We start from the raw sequence: 26177 nt of genomic DNA, 5'->3' as shown, positions 1-26177 counted from the left end.
TTGCGACCCCATGAACCACAGGACACCAGGCCTCCCTGTCCATCACCAACTCCCGGGGTCCACCCAACCCATGTCCATCGAGTCAGTGATGCCATCCAACCATCTCATCCTCTGTCATCCCTTTCTCCTCCTGCCCTCAATCTTTCCCAGCATCAGGGTCTTTTCCAGTGAATCAGCTCTTTGCATCAGGTGGCCAAAGTATTGGAGTTTCAGCTTTAGCATCAGTCCTTCCAATGAATACCCAGGACTGATTTTCTTTAGGATTGAGTGGTTAGATCTCCTTTCAGTCCAAGGGACTCTCAAGAGTCTTCTCCAACACCACAGTTCAAAAGCATCAATTCTTTGGTGCTCAGCTTTCTTTATAGTCCAACTCTCACACCCATACATGACCACTGGAAAAACCATAGCCTTAACTAGACAGACCTTTGTTGGCAAAGAATTGTCTCTGCTTTTTAATATGCTGTCTAGGTTGGTCATAATTTTCCTTCCAAGGAGTGTCTTTTAATTTCATGGTAGGTGAACCATATAACCAGGCTGCCTTCTATCACTTGAGAGAGAGAGAAAGGAAAGAAAAGAAGAAAAAGAATGGAAACTTTCATTCTGTGGATGATAAGACTAAGGTTCAGGGAGGTCTGCTTAGCCCCCAAGGTTACCCATCGCCTTCCGGGCAGCCCTGGAGTGAGGACCAGGGTCCCCAAGTCACAGCACTGGCCTCCTCTCCTGGCCTCGTCTGCCTTCTCCAGACTCAGCAGAAACACAGTGGAGGGAGCGGAACCCCAGGCTGGAGAGGGGAGTGGATCCTGGTCCAGGTCAGGCTTACCCCCTTGTGGAAGGACCCCTGGCTGGACCCTTCCCCCTGCTGGGCCTCGGGCGTCTCTTTAGAGTCACACAACACATCTTTCAAGGCTGTTACTTACGGCCTGGGATTCTGTGACTGCAAGCTCTTAGCCCCTGAGCACCACCCAGTCCAATGTAGCAGTCACATGCAGCTTTTAAATTAGAGAAAATTACGTCACAGGAAGAATTCACCTTCTCGCGCATACTGGCCAGCTTTCAGAGTGCTCAGTGGCCACAAGCGGCTTTAGCTACTGGGGTGGACGTCACAGACTGGACCTCCCCCTTCCTGCCGAGCTCTCCTGGGTGGCGTCGCTTCAGAGGAAACCAGTCTCTCTCCATTACATCAACAGATCGCCCGTCCCAGCTCCTAGAAGACACACACCATGGAGTCTGACTTCAGTACCTGAAGCAATTGGCCCTGGCAAGTCTCAAATACACTCTTGCCAGTTAGAGGATAATGAGATACTTACTGTCCAGGGAAAGAGTAAGAGAAACAGGAATGAAAGCCAATTAAATCGCAATGACAAGATTATAATACAGATATAAAAGGATCCCTTAAGCTAGGACTTTCTGAAGTGCTGCTGTAGCTGGCCATTTTTTATTATTATTTTTATTATTATTATTCTAAGAGATGAAGTGAAACATGGGAAATAAGCCTTCTCCCTGAGGGCTTCTAGGACGATCTTTGGCACTCTCCTACAGAAGGCTGTGTTGAAATCCATAATAGTCCTGCCTTTGAGACTGAGCATACCCTGTTATCCTGAGCTCAAGCACATTGGTTTAGGGGGAAAATCTCCTAGGTCATCAGGAATAAACCTTCCCTGATCTCTACCCACTGTCAGCTTCCAAGGTTAGAATTTGCACGTTGTTGCCCTGACACCCAAATGCATTTCTGTTCATCATGAATCCTGCGTCCCAGACTTCCCTGGTGGTTTAGTGGTTAAGACTGCGCTTCCACTTCAAGGGACACAGGTTCGATTCCTGGCCGGGGAACTAAGGTCTCCCATAAGATCCCACATGCTGTGTGCAGCCACAAAAAAAAAAAAATTGTACCTCCAAATGGACAGAATATTGTTCCTTCCTTGTACTTTTTTTGTTGTTGATGCATTTCACCCTGAGACAGAGCCCACTCCCAACACGAGATTCTCAAATAACTGCAGCCCCACTCACCTGACTGCAGTTGCCTTCGTCTTTAATCATAACGTGCAGACCACGTGTGCTGCCCAGGGTGGGGCTGTGTAGCCAGTGCTACGGACAGAAGGCCATTGCCCAGCCCCCTGGAGAAATTCTCATCCCTTCTCTCCTGTTCTCCTCTGGACCCCTGAGGACGAAGCTGTTTGAAATCGGGGAAGGAGAATGCTTTCTTCCGTCAGCGCTTTGTTAAAAGCTTTGTTGACCACTTTTTCGCTCGGTTTCTGTTGTTTTTCCTTTCCTGACCATCCTCTTTCCCTGTCACTCAAGTTAGAAGAACATCTATCCCCCACCCGCAACCACAAAACAAAATTTGTGTCCCTAAATACCACTATGCAAGGGTATCACTTAGCAGTTACCCAGAACTTTACCGTTTTAGTGAACATATTACTGCTTAAAAATGGGAGGGAAAGGACTTAAAAACAGTGTTCCATGTCCCTTGGAGATGTTTTGTTAGTGTACAAACTCCTGGCGTCGGAATAGGAGCTGAGACGCTGAGGAAGGGCCGGGTGGGAGGGCAGAGGTGGCCTGGGCGTCTGAAGAGTTAGCCTCGGGGCCCGGTCGGAGGTGGTGATGAAGTGTTGCCTGCAAGGAGTAAGATGAAATGGCCCGGCTCATTCATTATTTCTATCTCCTAGCCGTGGAAGACAGAAAATTGTTCATAGGAATGGTTTCGAAGAAATGTAACGAGAATGATATCCGGGTGATGTTTTCTCCGTTTGGCCAGATAGAAGAATGCCGGATCCTCCGGGGGCCCGACGGGCTGAGCCGAGGTGAGTGTGCCGTCTGCAGCGTCTCTGCCCTTCCGCACTAATTGGAGCCCCGCGTCCCAGCCAAGGTAGATGCAGCCCCGCGCACGGCCGGAGGTCGCCCCGAGACACGCCCCACGGGACGAACTTAGCCAGCCCGAACTTTTCACCGTGGCGGGAGTGATCACCTCTTATTTCTTGAGTCGAGAAGGTCCTGGTGCCAGCATATTAGCTCAGGTTATCACTGTCAGACAGGAGGCCTCAGGCCGCCCTGTCATTACACATCGCTTTTCAGTCTCAGATTAGAGGAGATTGGGGACGGGTTGGGGAGAGACTTGGCGGGTGAGAGAGAATGTGTGCCGCTTGCATCTTAGTTTTCTGACTTTCCGCCTGTTCCTGGAAGAGGTGTTGAGGGTGTGGGCATCTAAACAGAGAAATAAAGCAAGAAAAAAAATTGCCCTGCATAGCATAGAGCAGATACAGACTCGAGTAACCCAGCCTGTCTCAAGGTGTTAGGGTTTTAGAGCAAGGAGCAAACCTCCTGGAGTCCTACACATAGAGAGTCCATTAAGTGACAGAGAAATGAATTCATCCAGAAGATTGCAGGTTCTTCTTTGTCACCAGGATAGAGGCAAAGGCTGGGCTTTCCAGCACTGATGAAAACCAGCATTTTCGCCAACAGCGATGCAAGGTGGTTGGAGATGACTGTTCTGTTTCCACACTTAGCTCCCCCTTTGACAAGGCCATACGCCTCCTTCCTTAAACCACTCATAAGGCTTGTCACCAGGTCCCCAGTCATCTAAGTCCCCTGAGTCAGCTCAGCGAGGCCCTCAGGAAGCCATGCATGTAAAACACGTTTGTCCATTCTCATAAGAAAGCTGTTTTGGCAACACATAGAGGATTTCATTCAATTAGTGGAGTTTCCAAGGCAGGTTCCACAAGGATAATTAGAAGCATCTCTCGGGTCCCCATCTCTGGTTCCTAGGACTGCACTGCCTGCCTCTGTCCTGAACCCTGTGTTGAAAGAAAAGTTTGGGCCTTGAGTATCAAGGCCCTAGTGTTCACCAACCTCCCTAGTCTTACCTAAACTCTCCACCCTGGGAAGAAGAACATGTGTTCTTTAGACTTGTAGACATAAAACTTCACGATGTCAGCTGCTTGAAGGCACAGGGAACAAAAGCTTTCCACCTGCCTCCACCCCCAGAGCCCCAAAACAAAGGGAGTGTTGAGAAAAACTATGGGAGAAGGAGGAATAACTCTAGTCTTGTGATCCCTACATTTCTTTCTGAAGGTGGCTTTAAAAAAGAGAGAGAGAGGAGGAGGAGGAGGAGGCCTGGAAATGACGCTTAACGCTCCCTGAAAAGATGGGAGTATAAAAGCTGAGCAAGACACCATGTCAAGTGGGGTCCCTGTGTAGCAGACCCAGTGCCTTGAGCTCATCTGTCACTTAGCACCTGTGCCTCCACCAGCATCACTCCAGCTGGCTCCCTGTGCTGGGGACCCGGATGGCCTCGCAAGCAGAAGGCTGCCAGGTTTGCATCCTGGATCCCTCTGCAGCACCCCAGCAGCCCCCACGCCAGGAGAGCTGATCATCACATCGGATCATCCAGTCCCGCTGCAGCCGGGAGAGGCAGATAGGCACACAGTCCGGGAGGGCAGATGCCTGGGGGAGATACAGCGTGGCTGAATTAAATAGGCAAGAAAGATGAGAGTATTTTTGTGAACCCTTTTCTGCTGCCAGTTTAGTCCTAAGAACCACCATTCTCCCCCATTACGATTCTCAGGCACGTTTCCGTGTTACTTTGCGTTTTTCATTTGCTCAGGTATACAGCATGGACGAGGAACAGACAGTCGTAGTGAACTGTGTAGTGCCTTGGAGGTCGATGGCCCTGGGGTCCAGACCTAGAACTTCTCCAGAGAAACTCATGGGGTGCTGTCCACTCCTCTTCCTGTCTCTGTCCTCAGTTTTCCCAAAAGATGGCAGCAGTCAAAATATGTGCCCTTTTTGAATAGGGCATGATTAGCTTCCACATTTTTATTATCTTCTTCTTTTTTTGGCCGCACTGCAGCTTGCAGGATCTTAGTTCCCCAATCAGAAATCGAACCTGGTCCCTTGGCAGTGAAAGTGTGGGGTCCTAACTGCTGGACCGCCAGGGAGTGCTCCTACGTTTTTGTAGAAGCAGACCATTCATAGGGTGTCATGGAGGCCTCGACTATGAAGTAGGCATGCTGGACTTCTGTTCTCCCCCTACTGATTTACGAACTGAGTCTCTGACTCAATTTCTCCACCTCTCCAGTGGGGGCAGTGATGGGAACAGCACTGGTGTCTAGAGATCCTCAAGCATATGGTAGATACTTCTGCAGTTGAGATTTTAAAGCAGCCAAAACTTTCACAGAAAAGAGCACCAAGACACCGTACTTGAGGAGAGAAGTTGGCCAGTTCAACCTGCCATTCGGTTGATGAACCAGCACTTGGCACCAGAAGCAGCCTATTTCTGAAACAAGTTACACTTTCTTCAATATTTTATGCAAATACCGGTTTAATATAAAGAGTAGACTCCTCTTCCTTGCCCCCCCTTTTTTCCAACAGAAAAGTAATTTCTGAATTTCTAGAAAACTGATGAGAATCCCCTATGGCAAAAAGAAAATACTCATTTATAGTCATTTGTTCTGAAATATAAAGACGGACAGTGGTGCATTTTTCAATTAGCAATACCCAGGGACTCCTGGGTACTGGGGACTGCTCCTAAATCAGTGTATTTGTTGAAAGAACAATTCTCTTTCATGCTACTATTTTGCTTTCATTAATGAATTGCAGTTTTCAATCAAATATTAATAAGTATCTCCCATCAGCAGCACTCCCAAGCAGGAACACTCAGCATTTCCGGTCTCCATGCCTGTTGCTGGCTCAGCTGTTTATAGAATAAATAAAAACGAAATGAAATGAGAGATTGGCTGCTCTGAAAAGCACCTTTTAATACTAAACCAGGGTATAAACTAGTCAGTAGAAAAGGATTTAAATCAAACCACATGATTATGATAGGGGAGAGATGCCCTTGAGTCGTGCACATTTCCAGTTAGTAGCCCTGGGTCTCCAATAGGTGTCCAATGTCTTTCCTCCTCTACTGCCATGTCAGTAGTTGACATTCCTACCTGGCAGGTGTTACGCTGAGGTTCCTCCAGGCTTGTTGATTCAGTATCCCTGCCCTACGTGAGAGTAGCTGCCAGAACTCACACTTATCAAGTCCTACGATACTTTCAGTTAGAATCACTGTTTAAAAAAGAAAAAATCATGACTTCCATATAGGCAGGAAAGACTGTTTTAAAGGCCCCATAGTTATTCACTGGCACCCAGATCTGTGCCGTGTTTTGAGACAGGACCTCCCATGCTGCCCTGTCCCCCAGGGAAACTGTCGTGTCTGCACGTGGACAGCACCTGCCAGGCCTGTTGAAATGACCCAGCAGACGTCAGGACTCTGCTCACTTTACACCGTGTGCCCACGTCTGAACATGCATCTTCTCCTTTGGGGGCAGTAACCCATTCTGCCATTTTGGAAAACCTGGTTTGAAATGCTTTTCAGCCCCTCGTGAGATATCAGATCTTTCTGCAATGGCAGATCTGCCTCTCAGGGCCCCCACGTGAGCCTTCACTGAGAAGCAGGCCAGATTCCACAAGCCCACCCATGGCAGGCCAAACAAGACGTCTGCTGTTAGAAGCACAGCCTCAGACTGCTCCACCAACACATCTCCTGGACAGTGTAACCTGAGCGTGTCCGTTTCCTAAAATACAAACGTTCTCACCTGCAATCCCACGGTCAGATTGAATGACTTGGGTACGATCTGCCGGGCTTGCTACACCCTGGCAACGGAATATCTAACTCAGAGACAATGAAGGGGTTGATTTGGTTCTTCTTTCCCATGAACTGCAGTCAGATCTTCACTGCCATTTAAGGTAACTTTCTGCTTGTTTAAGAATATTCCAGCTGTGTTTATGATGTTCCAACATTCTCCTGCCAAAACCCTTGACAAAGGAATTGGCGATATTTTCAGGGATGTTGGTGAGCACAGTCGGGATGCAGCCATTATGTCCTCATTTGTTTTTATTATATCTGATCTGAAATGTGGGGGTAGGCTTTTGACTTTTAAAACATGTACAGGGAGAGGACTCAGTTTTGATCATGACATTTTAGTCATGTCCACGTAGTGCCCAAGCATTCAGATACATGGGAACCTGTGCCAGAGGCCTCCTGGGTTATTAGCTGCATCTTGTCATCCTACCCAGGTGGCTCAGTGGTAAAGAATCCACCTGCCAATGCGGGAGATGCAAGAGATGTGGGTTCAATCCCTGGGTCAGGAAGATCTGCTGGAGTAGGAAATGGCAACCCACTCCAGTATTCTTGCCTGGAGAATTCCATGGACAGAGGAGCCTGGCGGGTACAGTCCACAGGGTCACAGAGTCAGACGTGACTGAGTGACTGAGCACGCAGTCATCCTATTCTGGATACTCTTCCAGTCTCATCTCAGGGGTGAGATTTTGCCAACTCTGAAGTCCTAGCCTTCCCTCAATCTCGGGAGCCATGAATGAATGATCTCTCCATGCCAGTTTTAAATAAACAAACCTGACCTTGGGGTTGTGCATCATAGTATTAATTCTGATGCTCCAGTGTTTTACTCATGGAGTAGTTTAAATCCTGCTCAGAAGATACAGAGAAGAAAACTGGCTGTGCTAAGATCTTCCTACAGCTGAAGAGGAATTTATAAACAGGTTTTCCATAAGCTGACATCTTCTCATGCCACACAAGTTATCTTAAATTATGCTTCCTTCAGTTGAAATAAAGTGGCTGTTGCTGCTCTTTCAAAGAAGCAGCAGAAAACAAGAGGCCTTGGCATCATTTTATGTGCTTTTAGAAGTGCTAGTGCCTCTGCTTTTTTCCTTTCTTTCTTTCTTCTCTCTCACCCTCTTTTTGGTACACAGCAAGAATTCATCTAGTTCTCTCAAAATTCCTTTGCACCCTAGAGAAAAGGTAGAACACCTGAGATAAGACATCCTTTCAATTGAAATGACAAGTGTAATAGACGGGGACCAAAACCCACTCGGCGACAGGGCTCTGTGCTCCCCTTAGATCCTGTCTGTAGGAGGAAATCACTCTGAGAAACCTTTCCCCAGTCAATCATTCATCTATTCCAATGGCAGGAAGACAGCCTCACCGTCATAAGAGAAATTCAACTCCTTTCTTTTCTATTAGCAATCTCTGACACTCTGAAAGTGGAGACAATAAATAGTGGCAAGGTAAATTACAGGTTGGATACATTTACAGATGGAATTTTTGCCTTTATTTATTTATTTTTTGCTATTATGTATTTGGAAGCTTTAAGATATATAGGCTGTCTTACCCATCCTACCACCACCACCAAAAGTAGCTTCATTATCTTGGTACCAGTATTTTTTCCCCAAAATCTTAAGTTCTCTTGCATTTTGCCAGCTGTGCGACAGCCTAGAACAGTTGAGGGCTGACCCTGTAAAATCAGAGCACTTGTCCTGTTGAGACCCAGTGGACTCCACTGTACCCAGAAGCTCACTTGTAGAAAGAGAAGGGGGACAGTGCACCTAAGACATTTCTGTCCAGTGGAAAGTCATCTGATTGCCTTGTGGAAGAAGGCGCCATCCCATCTTGACCGTAGGCACTCGAGTGACCCTGTGTTAGTGAAAAGCCACAGATGTGAGGGCTCACTCCAAAGCCAGTGGCTTCAGTGGTGCTGAAAACAAAATGAATCTAGTCACAGGACTACCCACACCCTCCTGTTTTAGAGACGTGGCAAAGGTTAACAAGCTACCAGCCCGTGGAACATCTGGTTCTGAAGTTGCTTGACTTTATCCAGAGCAGCAAACAGACACGTGCTCCCCTTTTATAAATGACACGGTCGTTTTTCTCCCTTAAGTAACTGAGCACAGCACAGAGCGTGAAACTTGACAGAGCCCCTAGAAGACAGGTTTCCTCTCACTGCACTGCTGCCGACAGAATTAAAAGGTTAAGGAAGTCATCAGATTTGTCAGATCATTTTTTGGGAGGGGATGAGGACTGTATAATTAGAGGCATCAGTCAAGCTTTTAATTGCAGGTTTCATAGAGCAAAGGGCAATGAATGGTTCAAGTTTATAGAGAGATCACTTCATTGTTCTCTTGCTAGAGTTTTCTTTTGAGACCTGTTAATTGCTAGATCTTTCTCCTGAAGTTAACAAAAGTTCTGCTTGCTCTGAAACTGTAGTAAATGCATATACTGTGCCTTATTGATTTTTGTTGACATTTTACATGTTTTTTTATGCATTCTGAACCTCCGCTTGGACACTCAGTTTGGCACGTGCCCCCAAATAATAAGAGCAAAGTGAATGAAACAGAGTTAGCCCATGGTTTCAGATCTGCCTGCATTAGATGATTTCCTGTGCCTCTCCTGCAGTCTCCAGATAAGAAAGAAAAGTCTCCCGGTCTTATTTCCCCTGCTAATAGTGTCAGTGATAATCACAGTCTTCAAGAGATATTACTTTGAAACGGATGGTGAATCTGGGACTCTGTCATCTTGGAGCTGAGTACGTTTCAGTATGGAGCCAGCAGAGGTCCCGCCGTAGGTCTCTCACGGCATTACACACATCATCTCATCTAGATGCCTTAGAGGAGGCCGCCCAGCTGCTTCTGTTGATGACAGAAACCACAGCCAGTATAGATGGAGGCACCACACTCCAACAGCGTCACCAGCTGCTGTAACGTCGGAAGAACTAAGAAATAGCGTGGCATTCTTAGTGGGCTAGACTGCAGGCTTCATTAGGACAGCTTAACGTAGAGGTGAATGAGATGAACCTCCCATGTACTAAGAGTTTTTGTGTATTAAAACTTACAGCATGATGCAAAAAAAAAAAAAAAATGCATTGACTTTTTTTCATGACTGGATGTTGTTGTGCTTTGGGGGTGTGGGCAGGCATTGCTTTCTCTTATTGCTGTTGGATGAAAAAGTGCTAATACAGTATTGACTTGATAATCTCACCAGGTACACATGCAGAGCAAACAGAGAAAATGTATTCGATGGCCCCCACAGTGACTCCCATGCACCGAGCCATGCGCTGGTTGTTGAGATGTAGAGTTTTCTGCTTGGCTTCTTGGCCATAGAGGCACCCATCTCATGCAGTGGGTGCCAGAATTCCACTTTTGTGCACTCACTCTGAGATGACAGGCTTTGGCCCCTCAGTGTTTAGATCTGCTTCATTTGCAAATCTTTTTAAGTAGCAATAATAATAATGTTTTGAGGCAATTGAGTGGAACACTAAATTATTCTCTGATACCTAAGTTCAAACTGTGCAAGGCTAAAGAAGCTGAAAATCAATGCACTTTTAAAGTCATTAGAGATCATAAGTGAAATAGTCTGCATTGCTTTAGCTAAGCTTTTAGTGTGCTGTGGTATTATTATAAAATCAGCCTGAATCTGCATTAATTTCACAGTCTTTTTCTCTGAGAAGCCCAAGGGTGCATGATAAATAAAATGTAAATTTTAGAAGGCAGTGTTTTTCTTAGTGGAAAGGGCAGTGAGCCATGTAGTTGGAGCGGTGACCTGCATGGTAGCTGACACTGCTACAAGGAGTCCTATGGATGCTAGTTATTTTACAGCCGGAAAAAAATAAAAAATAAAAAATAGCCAAGGAGGGTTCAGTGGGCCTCAGGGGAGACATTCAGAGAAATGTGCCTTGTCTTGTGTATGTTCCACTTGAGGTCCAGTCTCTGATAGAAACCGCAAGTTGCAACTTTCAGAAGTCATGAAGATTTGATACAAATAACAAATCCAATGCAAATGTTTACATTTTACTTTATATGCACTGTTGAATATTCCCAGAGTAATGGCGCATTTGTTAATAGGGGGTTTGTTTTTGTTCATCATTAACAGTTACTAAGTAGTTTGTACAGGATTTGGGTATATTTATTTGCATTTAAGTAACATGAATGTGTATTTATACATATATCTAATTTTTAAACCACCCAGAAAAGATGAAGTATATTTATTTGCTGACATTTCAAGCTATTGGAATCTCTTTGCTAATTTGCCCTGGGTGTGAGGATTTTATTATTGGCTGCTTAAAAATCAAGGCTCCCATTTGAAATATAGAACCAGAATGGGTGGATGCCCTCAGTCAAGATAGTCAGCCAAGGAGAAAATGTAAAATTGCAACTCTGTATTTTAGAAAATGCAAAGTAGGTCTTGCGCATTTCAAACCTGTGGCTAAAAAAACTTAAAAATTAAAAAAAAAAAAAAAGTACCCAGCCTCCTTTCCCTGGACTGCATTCTAAAAATAAATAAACTAATCCATCAGTAAATCTCTCTGCTTTGGTCAGATTAGCAAGTCAGCACTGTAAGTAAAAAAGCAACATGAGATTAAAACCAAAGAGAGAAGTTGTTGATTTTATGTACTACTGAGAACAGTGTCGTCCTGTGGCAGTTCTCGTAGACTGTGTTGGTTTAACAAGCGTCCAAACCTTTTGTCTTGTTGTTTTTTGTCTTTCCTGCTCCCTGTCCCCTTGTTTCCCACAGGCTGTGCGTTTGTCACATTTTCTACAAGGGCAATGGCACAGAATGCAATCAAAGCCATGCATCAGTCTCAGACCATGGAGGTACTGTATCATCTGCCCTCTCTTCGTTTTCTTTGTGCAAATGGTGGGGAATGGAAAGCGATTCTCTCCTGTGTGGATTGTTCACATGACAATCACAGATGTAAACTTTCACCACCTTTCTCTTCATTCATTCATACTCCGCCTCCCTTAATCTCTCTCCCCCCGCCCCACTTTCTTCTCCCTCCCGCTCGCTCTCCTCTCTGAGTTTTTCCCTTAATGACTGGAAACACACCTAGTAAAACCTTCCACTTGCTCTGCATTCTTTGCTGAGCCTTCTGTTGCGGTGGCCCAGGTCCTGCTGTGTAAAGTTCATGATGCCATTTAACCCGGGCATCTTTGTGCCCCTCAGGGAACAAGTCCATTGGCCAGCCGCCAGGGTGGGATGGGTTGAACGCTAACAGCCCCCATTCCAAATTGCAGTGGGCCCCGTGCTCAGTCACAGCGTTCTTTCATTTCTTTTTGTCTTCTTTTTAAATGTGAGGTCAAGTGACCTTTAATCAAGACAAACAGAATTGTTTTGGCATCAGCAGTGTCGGAGAAAGTTAAGACTTCTCCTACAAGATGGAACCAGCGTAAATGTTCATGTATGAGAGCCACCCACCCCCAAAATTAGATTTGCCCCCTTGCTAAAAAAAAAATAAAAACAGTAACCAAGAAACTCGAAGGCTCCAATGTGATCTCCTAACGAGAGACACAGTGGCTTTGGGGGAAGAGAAATACGCTGGCATGGGCCCACAAATGTAGACGACGGCTCTGTCCTTTGAGTCTGTGATTCGGGTCATGGCCTTTCAGGATTTTGCACAAAAGCATTCCAAGAGTGATATGCAGTTCCTTACTCTGTATTGTCTGATAGAATCCTTTGGGAGTGCATGTTCTGCTGTATCATGTGAACTGTATCTTTGTGTATGGGTGATCTTTTCTGGAGGTGGCTTTGTACTATTACCTCAAGTTATGTTTTTCATCTTTTGAAAGAAAAAAAGAATTTTTTTTTTCAGTTTTATTTAATGTGCCAAAAGTTCTCTATTGTTTGAGCTTCTTTTTTGCCTCCACTTTTGCGGGGGGTTTTAATTTTTTTGTTGTTCGGTTTTTTTGTTTTCTTTTTTTTGGCCATGCTGCATCTCCCGAAGCATGCCGGGAGCTCAGTGATCTTTCTGGGTCTTGTTCTGTGGGCAGACTTTTTCTAGGGAGCAGAAGGGTGGGTGGAAGTGTGGGGGACGAGAGTGTGCATGGCATTGTCATTCAGTGTTTACTCTACTTTTCTGAGTTTTGATAGCATTGCAAAGCCTATTGTCTTTTTCAGACTTCCTTTTGACTTCAGTATTCCTAACATACCTTATATAATCACTGTGTTTTCCTTTCAGTGCAATGCATTTTTAAGGCACTCACACCCCCCTACGTGAAGGCAAGCTCAGGTGAAAGTCGGCCACAATAAGAGAGAATTAGCGGGATTTGAAATATCTAGGAATCCAGTCTCAAACAACAAGCAGTTACACATGTGATCATGTGTTTGTTCCCCTCCCACCCTCGTCCCCCGCCCTTCTCTTACCTTGGGCAGCTCCACTGCGGTGGATCAGCCTGGTTTCCAGCTGCAGATCAGCCTGGAAATGAAAACAAAAGGACTGTTAAGAAAAAGAAAGTCTTGATATACATGTGTTTCACTCTTAAACATTTTTATTTCCTGTGATGGAGTGATCTGTTCCTGATGGGTCTCACCTTAGATTATTTTTTTCACCCCAGCTATTTCAGCCCTGTTGGAAACACTTGCCGCCCCAGTACCCTCACCCAGGGCTCCCCACCCGAATGGGAGGACTGTGTTCTGTACGTCCCCACGGACAGAGAACACGAGAAAATACAGCAGAACTGGGTATGAACCCAAACCAAAAAAATAACAGGCTCTCAGAAGGAAAAGAATTTGCTATAGAGAATGGGGCGTATTTATTCTTCAGAAGTCGTTGATCCTTTGTTAATATCACTTATCAGAAATCAGATCTGATGCACTTGTTTTTAAATATGGACATCCATGCTTAATCAGAGAGGCCCTTAGACACTTAAATTTATTGTTTAATTCAAAAATATTGACATTTAAATGGAAGATTATTATGCAGTCTCATTAGAGTTGTATAACTGAAGTTTGTTTTCTTTTTTTTTTAATTAATCACATTATTTTTAGGACTCTGGCTCACATCTTCAACCAAGATGTATGATCTAAGAGATACGAATTCAAAATGATGTGACTGTTAAAGTTTAACTGAACATATTCTTTAAAGAAAAAGAAGTCATTAATTTTATATGGTACCTTGATTTTTCCCACCTTCCTCCAATCTCTGCCCACCCTCTTTTTCCCTTTCATAATTTATACAAGTCATTTTTTGAGCTATAATCATTGGCCTGATTTTCTGCTTTTATATCATTTTCTGGTATTTAAGGAAGAAAAAAAGTCAACCATAAGAGAACTGTTAGGAGGAGATGCTATAATTTGTTACAGAATGAATTTGATAGAATAACAACCCTTTCCATGCAAAACCCTTGCTCTCTGTAATTTCCATCTTCAGAGTGGTTTTGCTCTCTTTAAAATGATGAAGCACTAAAATACAGAGCAGACAAAGAAAAATAAAGTAGAGATTTTTTTTCTAATGGTGGAAATGTTACTTTTATTTAGTTTATTGACTCTTAACATCCTGGGTTGTGACTGTGACCCCCAGAGCTGAAGATCAATCCACTGGAGGTTCAACAGCCAGTCACCTCACTTTTCCCACATTTTGGGGGTTAATAACGGGCATGATTGCCTCATCTATGCATAGCTCCATCCCCAGGAACTGCCCAAGGTGACAAGAAAAAAAATGCAACTTTGTTTTCTAAGAGAAAGAAAAATTAACCCAAAGGGAAGGGGAAAGCTCATTTAAATAGGAATATTAAATTTCTGACAGAAGAGAGAGGTCTGTTATCATGCTGAGTTTCAATAAAAGTTTGTTGTTTTTTTTTAATCACTTGGGTAGAATTAACTTCTTTTTTCTCAGCAAAATTTCACAGCTTTAATTGTGATGGAATGTGTAGTAAGCTGTATGGAGAGGGAAACCAATTGGTTTCCACTGAGTGTTTACCAAGTGGCGAATGTTGAAAAGTGATCTTAAAAGGAAGTCCTCCTGCCTGGGGTGTTAGGCCCTTACTTTCCCTAAGGACCACCTCCATCTCAAAGATGCTGGTCCTGTTATATAACCTATGGCCATTTCTCACTCACTACCCCGATCCTCCTGCCTTTTAAAGGAAATGAACATGGAAAGAAGCTCCTAGAACAGCAAGATTGATTAGGAAAAGAAGCCAAGTAGAAATCTCCAGCTCCCATTTGAAATCTCCACCTCCCTGGACTAGAACACAATCCTGATATTTCATTTTTGATTTGCAGTAGCCTGGGATTAGTGATAGATTAGATGTGGTAGAGAAGGAGGAGACCTTTCTAAAAACATGGGGACAGGGACATCGGTTCATGCCTGCGTTCCCTGAATATCTCCTTCCTTCATCCACGTTCCTAAAAATGAAACCCACTGCTCCCGATTACATTACTGGGTCGATGTAATTCCCACCATTCCAAAGTTAAAAAATGCTTAACTGAGCATTGGAAAGAGTGAAAAAAAAAAGAAAAAAAGACGTGAATGACAGGCACTCTCACTCCCATTACGTCTCCCCCTCTTCGTGCCCAGGTTACACATAGCAACAGACAGACACACCACAAGTCCATCTTTCAGACAAATGAACCATGAAGCTTAATTAAGGGCCAGTGATCAGGTCTCTTGTCCCTGAGGAGGTCCTGGGATGGTGGAAGGAAGACCCCTGAAGAGAGAAGGCGAGGCAGTGTAATAAGCAGATCACGAGAACAGAATGGCTTCTTCAAGCACCAGAGCCCCAGAGACACCAGTGACAGACCCTGGAATAATATTCTGTTGATGGTGCTATTCAGAGAAGACGAAGGACCATCAAACCACTTAAAAACCAGCCCGGCTCGGCCCCTCTGCTGCAGTCATTCAGAAAGCTAGGCCCCACACTGACTGAGTGTCCCGAGCCCAGTGGACCAGGCTGTAACCCCCTCTTCACTTTCCGCTGTGTCTGACCACAGGGCTGCTCTTCACCGATCGTGGTGAAGTTCGCGGATACGCAGAAGGACAAGGAGCAAAGGCGCCTCCAGCAGCAACTGGCGCAGCAGATGCAGCAGCTCAACACTGCCACCTGGGGGAACCTGACGGGTCTGGGCGGCCTCACCCCGCAGTACCTGGCGGTAAGTTCCTGGGGGTGGGGACGTGGGGTCCCCAGGAGGAGAGAGAGCGCCCCGCCCCTGGAACTCTTCCAGACTCCTGTTCCCTCAGTACACCAAAAGCTCAGCCTCGGGACACTGTGAATGCCAGGAAATTCTTGGCCTCGATGCGGAGTTTTTCCAGGTGAAATTGATGAGCATAACGATGGACCCTTCGGTCTAGCTAGATGTAGGCTGAGCTGGGCTCCACAAGGCTGGGTGTTAACCAGTGTTCCAGCATCAACTCCTGCATCAGGAGGGGTGCGGCATGCTCCCCGCACCGTGATTTAAGGTCCCCAGGCAGCCGTGGTCTGCCCGCTCTCTATGCCCGGGGCAGGGTGTTCCTTGGCAGGACCTAGGAGGGAGGCCTCGTGGAACCATCCTTCACTGGGTCTTCCCAGAGGAGGCATGTTGATTCAGTTCAGATGTTCCTTTATCTGTTGGAAACCCGAAACTCAGATCCCGTTTCAGGACGAATAGCCCCTGTTCTTCCAGCCATCCCTTACAGTTCATTGTTGCTAAACTTTCACCTCCTTTTTTGTTTATTTGCACCTTTGTGCTGCCCATTTCACTTTGCCACTGTCTTTATTAAAATGCCAGAGTCAAAACCTAGGACCGTTCCCCTGGTAAGATCGAAACAGCACGAGGAGCGAGCCCTAGTGTGAGCTTCAAAGCATCTGCACGTAGCTTGAAAGTGGTGGAAGGCAGCTCATACTCCCCTAAGGTTTCGCTTGCTTTTGCTTGATCTAGTGCCGAACCATGCTTCTCTACCCCCCTTTTCTGCTGGGCTACACATTAATTAATGTAATTTTATATTGTGCATTTGGGCCTTTGATTCTAGCCGCTGTCTGTCCGTGTATGTGTGTCCTCATTCTGTCCTGACCTTTGAACTGTTGCCCTCAGTATAGTATGACCCATGAGCTGTCCTTTGTAGCAGAACCCATACTGTTGTGCAAAACAGCCCTCCCTCTAACCTTGAAAGGTGATCCCCCTGCTGCAGGTGAGGGAAAGGAGAGGCTTAAAGAGGTTTTGTTACTTCACCCAAGGTCATGGCGCTGGTGGTCAGGCAGGATTTCAACCCTCTGTGTGCTCTCTCCATCCAGCCTGGCTGCTTCTCCAAGGAGTTGTGACTCATATTCCCCTTTTATTTTAATATTTACTTGTTTGGCCGCGTTGGGTCTCAGTCGAGGTTTGTGGGGTCTTCGTTGTTATCACGCAGTGTTTTTCATCGCCGCACACAGGCTCTCCAGTTGCGGTGCTCAGGCTTAGTTGCTCCATGCAGGTGGGATTGTAGTTTCCAGATCAGAGATCACACCCGCATCTCCTGCATTGCAAGGCAGACTCTCAACCACTGGACCACCAGGGCAGTCCCTGATAATCCTCCTTTACCCACCCCCAGGCCTGTCGGGATCTGACGAGCAGTAACTACTCATGACACGTCTGCGTGTCTTGCGGGAGAAGCGTGCCTCTCCTGCCTTCCCCTGAATCACTGATAGAAGCAGTAACCGAGTTTGCTGTCACCTTCTAGCCAGTTTTCCATCTTATCCACAGGGACCCTGTGTGAAATTTCCTCATGTCTTGCCGAAGTAAAATTGGTGAAATAAAATATAAAATAAATTATCTATAATTTATATAGTTATGTATTTATATATCAATTATGTATTTATATAATATATTAAATATGAAATAAAATATAAAAATTTTTTTTGTTGCTGAAATAAAAAATAAAAACAAGGTTTTCTATCATAGGTTGATGGCAAGCTCACCTTTTCAGAGTTTTTAAGGATCCAGCTTTGTGTTCCACTGTTTCCAGGAGCCAGGACCCCTGTGCCTGTCCCAGTCTTCTGGCCCCACCCCCCAGCACCTGTTTTTTTGTGTTGAGGGTAGATTCTGACTCTGGCTCACCAGAGTGTGGTTGTCAGTGGAAAGAATCCTCGGGTTAATGACCCTCCAGGTATTGCAACTTCCTCCAGTAGAAATTATTAATCCCTCAAAGTATCTTCAAAGCTAATTTAATTTGACTAAACTTCAGTTTTTAAAACATGGTACAGAGCTGCATTCTCTTGCAACCACAAGAGAATGGGAAACCTGAGAAATCAAGCCAAGAGAAGGGATTTCTCTCAGTCAAAGCGAATCATCCCTGGCTTCCCCTCTTCCTCACTCTGTGTCTGTGTCTGTCTGATATCTAGGTATCTGTTACACCGAATCCAGAAGGATGAGTGAAAGGTGTATTCCTGTTTCTGATAACTGCTCACATTAATCCCCATAGTATCGTTGCAACTAGGACTTGGGTAGAATCGAGTCAGCTGCTGGATGCCCGTTTGTGAGTCCCGTACCATGGTGGAGTCTCCTCCTCCTAGAGCTGAGGAAACCGACACTTAACCTGCCCGAGTGGCAGCACTCTCCGTTAGGCTGCGCAGAGCTCCAAGTGAATGATGAGAGCCTATTTTGTAAATAGTGAATTCTTCTGGTTCCTCCTCAGCTCATAGAACTGTGGCAGTTTTTTAATAATAGATTTGGTGAGTCTATGCTTTTGACATCCATGGACTTCTGAGTATAGGAGACGGCCCCACACCCACTCCAGGGTACAGACTGTGGCTATACTGATCTACCAGAAGGAGGGTATCAGTAAGTCCAGTCACACACTTAGTGCAGCACCTAAGTGAAAGCCGCTCAGTCGTGTCTTTGCAACCCCATGGACTGTAGCCCGCCAGGCTCCTCTGTTCATGGAATTCTCCAGGCAAGAATACTGGAGTGGGTTGATATTTCCTTCTCCAGGGGATCTTCCCGACCCAGGGATCAAATCCGGTTTCCCCGCACTGCAGTCAGGTCTTTACCCTCTGAGCCACCAGAGAAACCCTAAGTTAACCTGTAATTCAACTTACTGGGACAAAGAAAGGAGGGCTTTCAAACGGTGATCACACGCCTTACCTTGTGCTGCCCGCTGTTTCTGCGTGCGGGATAAATGTACTTCTGGAAGCTCCAGAGACAAAATGCAGAGACCTTTTCACAGCTGTCTTCATTTCTTTTTAGAAGATGCTAATATATTTCTAATAATAGCGTCAGGGTATATAGCACCAGATAGTTCTAAGTTTTGACAAATAGTATGTTCCTCTTTGCCCACAAAGTCCACCTTAAAATGGTTGACCATTGTCTTTATCCTACAGTTATGACTGTAGCTTTGGAGCTGTGAATAGATACATTTATCTCTGTAGGTATCTCAGCGGTTTCTCTGTTAGTCCAGGAGTCGGGGAATCTGTGCATTCCTAATGAAGGTTGTAGGACAGGGAGCTGTGAAGGAAAGCGGAGGAGACCCAGGGTTGGACCCTGATTGACAGAGATGAGTTACGAGAACTACTAAGCTCCAGAGAGATAGCATTAGTCACGCCATGTTGGATTCCATAGATTTAACACCTGGTTGTTAAAAATTGTAAATTGATGAATTGTTTAAGGCAGTGACGTTATTGAGTCTCCCGGTGTCTGGTTACTTAATAGAGATTAGACATTAATATGGATTTATGGCTCCAACACTGGGAACCTTTAGCCGGTTAAGAGGCAGCAGTAGCTGACTATTTGAATGTAAAGGGAACTGGATGTGCCCCTGTGGACGTGGCAAGTTCCTTTGTCCTGAGCTGCATTTCTTTTTGACAGGATGTTTCTCTGTTTTTGGTGTTTTTTTTTTTTCAGCTTCTGCAGCAGGCCACCTCCTCCAGCAACCTGGGTGCATTCAGTGGCATTCAGCAGATGGCGGGTAAGTCATGAGGCCTGCCTGGCCTTTGGACCGCTCTGTTGTCTGAATTTGGGATGGGTTCAGAGGGTGAAGAAGATGGGGGAAAGAACCACAAACCTGTCCTGTTGGCTTAGGTGTTACACCTTAGAGTAAGCTGCTCAGAAGTTGATTTTCTATCCCTGGCATCTCCAACAGTTATATAACAAGAAAACTGGGGGCTGAGAATTCCTGCATAGTACCCTCGAGAAAGTGGAAAGTGTTAGTCACTCAGTTGTGTCTGTTTGCGACCCCATGGACTGTAGCCCACCAGGCACTTCTGTCCATGGGATTCTCCAGGCAAGCATACTGGAGTGGGTTGCCATTTCCTTCTCCAGGGAATCTTCTGGACCCAGAGATCGAACCCAGGTCCTCCCACATTGCAGGCAGATTCTTTTACCCTCCAGAGTTGTGTTTATTTTTTCTTAAAGGGTTTGACTGCTGGAAGGTGGGGAAGGGGGAGGGGGTGGATTTCCAGCAAGAGCTGTGTATCCAGGGCAGCCACCATGATTGACGTCCCTCTAAAATTTTAATAACAGGCAGTCAATAAAAATGTTTTGTCCTCCATAATGAAAGCCAGGCTTGCAGACCTATCTCTGACTGATACCATTTCAGTCCCTTGATAACCACAATTAACAGGGGTGCCTTTTTTTATTTTTATTTTTTTTAATTTAAAAGAATCCTAGCTGATAGAATTGTGCATCAGAAGCTTTTATGGGAAGTGGAAATCTTCGTTGTTGGGGGGAGGGGGGCAAGGTGGGGTGCGGGGTGGGAATCACAGTGGGACTGCATGTGAAAGCCAGCCCATGAAGGTTTTCTTTTGATAATGAGCTGTGTTGGTGGTGACCTAGGGGCAGTGATTAGTGAAAGGTGGGTCCCCTGAATCACCTTCCAGGCTGATACCCTGACCCCTGCGGTGAATCAGGACGTAGGGGCCAGTAACCTGCCGCGAGGAACAGTCAGGAAGCTTCTTCCTCAATTCCAAAAACGTCGAGGAGAGTGGACGAGGAGAGCAGATTGCTGGCATATTAGAGGCAAGCCCAGTTGCTTCCATCAGTGACACCCTGAGACAGTGAGATTAACCCAGGACATGCAGACTCTAAGCCTGATTTCTTTATCTGTCACTGTGAAAACTTCTTTCTCTTTTTCTCCTGAATCCATAGCCTGTGTTATTATTTTTCTTCTCGTGTCACTTTGAACGGAACTGGAGAGACTTGGCATGAGCACACTCAGATCCCTCCTCCTGTGCGTCCTGTGGCGGTCAGCCCCGCCTTCCGTGGTGGCCCCTGGGGCTAAACTGTGACCTTTCTGACGGGATGGACTGGCCTGCAGTAAGAGCAGCGCTGAGTTACTCATGGCCCTTTAAATCTGCAGGCACCGCCCACCTATTCTGTCATAAGACAGCTTTGGGATTATTAGAAAAAAATAGATGTTAAAATAAAAAGTAGTGAAATCATTCAACAGAATGTTAATGAACACAGTTGAGAAAGCTGGCCTCGGAGCTAAGTATCTCCTTGAACAGTTGATTTATTTTTAGTTCTGTGAAAGGAGGCTGGAGAGACAGAACTTAAATATTCAAGGAGTTTTCTACATTTTTAAAAAAGAGAAAACCTCTGGATTGCACCCTCTGAAAGAAATGTCAAGATGCATCGTGTTTTCCACCAAGGCAGGATTTTTCTTCTAATCAGTTGGAACCCCCCGCCCCCAAATTCAGAATTAAGAGTCTTCCTTAGAGGAAGCCTCAGGCTCTCCCATTGCCGTGGTTAAATTATGCAGAGAAGGTCACTGGGTCCCGAGGCTGCTGCCCGGCGTGTCTTCCCGGTGGACAGGGCGCCCTGCCACTCTTCATTAGGCCGTGAGCCCGCGGCGCACCACCTCGGGTCAGGATGTTGGTGTGTGTACACCACACAGTCATTTATCAGTGGAGAGTACCTGGGAGTCACCTTAGAAGGTGTGTGGAGCAGATGGCTAATTTAAAGTCAGTCTGTAAATGCGCTCGGCCTTCCAAAATACCCCTTTCTTGAACCTTCTAGTGTGAAATCCAGCACCAAGGCTGCCCAGGCTGTGCAGTCAAAGGCCAAGTGTCCCATTTTCTGCTGTCACCTTGAGTAGTGAGGACTGAGGATGGGGGTGTAAGGGTTCTTCTGCTTCGCCATTTCTGTAACAAGTGCCCTTCATTCTTATGGAAAATCAGGAAGCATTATGGTATTTTTTTTTCAACCAAGTTCTATGGCCCCCGGCTCTTTCATTGTCTCCCCAAAGTAGGGCTTTTCTCACCGTCAGTCACCTAAACCCATCCTGGAAAGCAGAGGGATCATAGGGGTCCCTTCGTGGAAGAAGGTTCCCGCACGCACTGAATTGTGGGAGGGGGCCGCTCTTCCCCGTTTCCCTAAAAACCTTCACTTCCTTCCCCTCCTCCCTCACCTGTGAATTCTCCTGAAGCATCGACGCTGAGAGGGTGTGGCCTCCTCTCAGTGGCATTTGTGGACTCTTTTGGGGCTGCCGACAAGTGAGTAAATTTATTATTTCACAGGTGCAAATTTACGTTCTGCATACAGTCCCAATGAAACTTAAGTGAAATGCCTGGTTTTTGAATTAAGAAATTTGACTTTAGCTGGACATCTAAGCCACACACCATTCCATAAACTAATGGCAGTATCTTTAAGAATGACTTGTTAAAAAAATAAATAAAAGAAACAAAGAAAGAAGAATGCGTCGTGGAAGGTTTCGGGTCAGCAGGTGGGTACAGTGTCCTACGTGTTACACACGAGCGTGCTTCTCACCACACTTTCACCAAGAGGTGCCTCATCCCAGACCCCTCCTGGGGCCACAGCGCCTGTAAGCAAGCGAGACTGTGGAGGAGCGAGAGCAGTGCCCAGTCGCTCAGTCGAGTCCGACTCTTTTTCGACACCATGGACTGTAGCCCACCAGGCTCCTCCGTCCGTGGGATTCTCCAGGCAGGAATACTGCAATGGGTGGCCGGCCATTTTCTCCTCCAGGGCATCTTCCCGGCCCAGAGGTTGAACTTGCATCTCTTATGTCTCCTGCATTGGTCGGTGGGTTCTGTACCACTAGAGCCACCTGGGAAGCCCCACGTTCATGTCCAGAGAGCCAGCTCCACGGGGCAGACTCGAGCGCTGCAGCTGAGAGCAGCGTCCACAGACGGTGAATGTCATCTGGGAAAGCAGGGATACTGTGTTGTGAACAGCTCTGAAAACAGGGTCTGTCCTACAGGAAACTGAGGTGTCTCACCACCGTCTAGAATGTCTCATCTGAATGAGGAAACATTTTCTGTTTGAGGAGGAAATAAAGCTGGAAAAGGAAAAAAAAAAAAACAGAAAAGCAAAACAACAACAAAAATTAGGTGACAAGTTTCTAAAGTAGTTACATCAATAAAATCAGATGAGACATCAATGATATACTTATTTGTTCTTAAAAAAAAAAAAAAACCATTTACCTTTCAAATTAAAAGTAACTTCAGAAGTGTTTTACGATTTTATGAAAGGGAACCTTTCCTAAATCTGACATATAAAAAGCAGAGAATATAACAGTAAGGCTGTAATCTTTATAAGCTGACTGCTTTTATGTGCATCCTTTTTATTTTTTGTGTATCCTTCAAGTCGATTGATTCTACTTTCCCTCTTATCACTTGTGATAAAAATTTGTCCATTTCCCACTCAAACTGTGATACTTTTTCCATGAATTTCTGAAATCTCCCTAACTTGGGGTCTGAGTTCAGGCCAAGAGTCTGGATTTTTCCAGAAAAGAAAGAATAAGGAGAAACTGGTTTTTCGGTCTTTCGTTTCTTTATAACAACGATCATCTGAAAAAAGCATCATGTTAGAAAAACGAGGGTAGTATTACACCAGTTTGCTTTTCACAGAGCACCTTGAAATAATCCTGGGGTTCATCCTCACACTTTACGGCACGCCAGGGAGAAAACCACCACTACAGCACTCCCACATACTGCAGCAGCTTTGTGACATAGGGACTCTTAGCATCCCATTCCACAGGTGGGGCAACTGAGGGTGAGAGAAGTTAATGAACAAACTTGCCCAGAGTCACCAAGGTAAGAAATGGCGGGTCCGCATTTCAAACTGGCCTGAGCTCCCTGTCGCCTCCCCCGCCCCCGACCGCCACTCAGTGCACTGCGCGTCCACAAATCCAGGTATGGAATCACTCAGACGAATGAGGAGACCAACCAAGAAGCAAATCTGAGCCATCAGTGAACAATGCACAAGAACCCCAAAACTGCTCCAAGAGAAGCAATCCAGTGTCGGCCGCAGAAAAACCTCCTTTCATTCTGGACAGCGTCACAGATTTATCAGGGGGTGGTTTTCTGCTAGAGGAAATGTTTTTCTAGGGTGAGGGGGGCTTGTTAGTAAGAAATTGCAGAGGTTATGAAGCGGTGGCCTAAGAAGAAGATCTGATGACAAAGGGAAAACTGCTTCGCTTGACTTCCAACAGTCAGAAGCGTGTAGTAATTCGCTTTCAGAATCTCTGGCCTAAGTTTCCAAAGTCAGAGGGAAATCATAGTGGGCAAGTGTCTGCCTGAAAGAACCACATAGCGACTTCTGTACTGGTCGGAGATCCGGCTCAGAGCAAAGACGATCTCAGCGTGTCTGTGACGAGCGGAGAAGAGGGAAGACTTTGGCCAAAACTGGACCTCGCGTTGGGGACACACTTGGGAGGTGTGCAGACTGGACCCACAAAGGCCCCGGGTTCTTCCCAGAGCCCAGCCTCCCCTCCTCCACACCCCGCACTCCCTGCTAATAGTCCTTAGGAGAATGCGAGAATGCTCCATAACCACCCATCTGTCACTTTCTAACAGACCTGATTGGCAAGCGCTGGTAACAACTGACATCTGTTCTCGCTTATTGAAATGCAGATTTATGGTAATTGCTCTGAACAATAAGACACAGAATTACCTAAGGTGAACATTCAATTAAATTTTCATGCCCTTCTCCTTATAAATAATTAAAAAAAAAAAAACCTTCAGTTTCAAGTAGGCACAGTGTGCACTCTTCGGTACATACTTTCCTCATTTGGAGATGGGTTGTCTTTTCCAGAGTAATGAGGGAAAAGTGGAACCCCTGTTTGCCTAACTTTCCCCCCACCCCCCGGCCATCTTGGCACATTGTTGGATTTCCTAAAACTTATCTCAGTGTTTTGCATTTCTCATCACTCAGATTATTTGCCCCTGGTTTGAAGGATGTCCACCCGAGCAGAGTGCTTTGTGAGGTTAAAAGAGGGTGGTTCTCTTCTCAAGGAAGAGCTGTTTGCCAACCAGAAACAGCATCACCTCGCCCCCCTCCCCCAGGGCCTGGGCCACCCCTCCTCCATCCCATGCCCTTTGAGGATTTTTGTGTCGGAGACCAGAGATGAGATGGGGGGCCCTGGAGGGTGGAGAAAGGAGCTGAGAAGGACAGGACAGGGTCCTTAAACACACACACACAGAAAACACAAAATGATGGAGAAGGAACCAGACATGTGAGTTCAACATCAGCAGAAGCAACACCCCCTTTCAGACAGCCGGAGCAGGGACAGGGTGGCCAGGACTGACTGTCCATGGGGGGCTAAGCCTGCAGCAGCTGGAGGTCTAGAAAGATGCTGGTACCGGGAAGTCTGTGCAGTTCACCAGGCAGAGGACGGAGTTCGGGTGCGTCCCCTCGGAGCCTCCTGAGCTGCCTTCGTAGCTGAGGTCCGAGGCCTTTCCCACTAGCAGTAGGGCCGCCAGGCCCCCAAGCCCCTGCCCTGAACGGGAGGGGAGGGGAGATGTCCACACTGCAGGTGAGACCCTCTGGTTACGGGAGCGCCAGGGGCAAGAAGAGCCAAAGCGTCTGTCCCCGGGGCCCTGCACGCCTGCTGTGAAGACAGTGGGATCCTGCCCCACCGGTGTCCAGGGCTCTCCCCACACCCCGCGCGTGTCCCTGCGATGTGCTGATGTCAGCCGTGGCCGGGGTGTCCCCCCTAGGAGGCTTTCTTGCTGGAGGGACGGTCTGGGGAACAGGCTTCAGGCCGCTGCCTGGCTGGACAGAAGGACATTGCGGGGAACAGCTGCGTGTTGCCCCCGGGAGGTGGACAGGAGCGCCCATCACATCCCTCACGCCCACTGCCCGCAGGTTCCTAGGGCCGGCCTCAGCACGGCCCCTGCCCTGTGTTAGCCGGCAGCTCCGATGTTCTCGGAGAATGTCTGGCTTGACTGTATGCGTCATGGTTCAGGGTCGGTGGGGGCAGGGGGGTGTTGGGATGGGGGGAGCTGTGTTCTTTGATCCAGTCTCTGTGCTGTCACTCCTGAGCTCAGATTTCTCGATTCCTCCCAATTGCTGTCGCCAAGCCCAGGGCTGTCATTGAATGGTTTTCTACCAGGACTCGCAGCCCTTTTAGGACATTTCGTGAGAATGAGCTTCTGGGTCCGAGTCTTATTTCCAGAAACAGATAGAATTTCCCGCAGTCCCTGGCTCCGCTCCGCTCGGATGGGAGGTTTAGTTCTCGGCCCGGAGCCCGGGGTCTGTCTTGTGGCCGCGTGCTGACAGCTGGCGAGCTGGGCAGCACCTGCAGGTCCTGCCTCTGCTTCTCTCCACCTAAGCCCCACCTCCTTGCCCCAAACGCTCTGATGCTGGAGTCACGACGCCTCTCCTCCCCTCCTTCATCTCTGTTTTGCTAGGGTCCATGTTCTGCTCCGTAGCGGTCGGTGGT

General features: G+C 46.6%; 1 protein-coding gene across 7 annotated transcripts in view; it reads left to right on the top strand.

The window, feature by feature from the left end:
* Positions 1-26177, top strand: part of CELF2 (CUGBP Elav-like family member 2) — a 559335-nt gene that overhangs the window by 493694 nt on the left and 39464 nt on the right. For all 7 annotated transcript variants that reach the window (XM_070380896.1, XM_070380900.1, XM_070380898.1 and 4 more), the window contains 4 exons: positions 2667-2801; positions 11348-11427; positions 15539-15697; positions 19400-19463. In XM_070380896.1, coding sequence (XP_070236997.1) covers positions 2667-2801; positions 11348-11427; positions 15539-15697; positions 19400-19463 — 438 coding nt within the window. The remainder of the gene's footprint in view (positions 1-2666; positions 2802-11347; positions 11428-15538; positions 15698-19399; positions 19464-26177) is intronic.

The sequence above is a fragment of the Bos mutus genome, chromosome 13 (genome assembly GCF_027580195.1).
Source record: "Bos mutus isolate GX-2022 chromosome 13, NWIPB_WYAK_1.1, whole genome shotgun sequence".
NCBI classification, from domain to species: domain Eukaryota; kingdom Metazoa; phylum Chordata; class Mammalia; order Artiodactyla; family Bovidae; genus Bos; species Bos mutus.
This window is presented reverse-complemented; position numbering and strand designations above follow the sequence as displayed.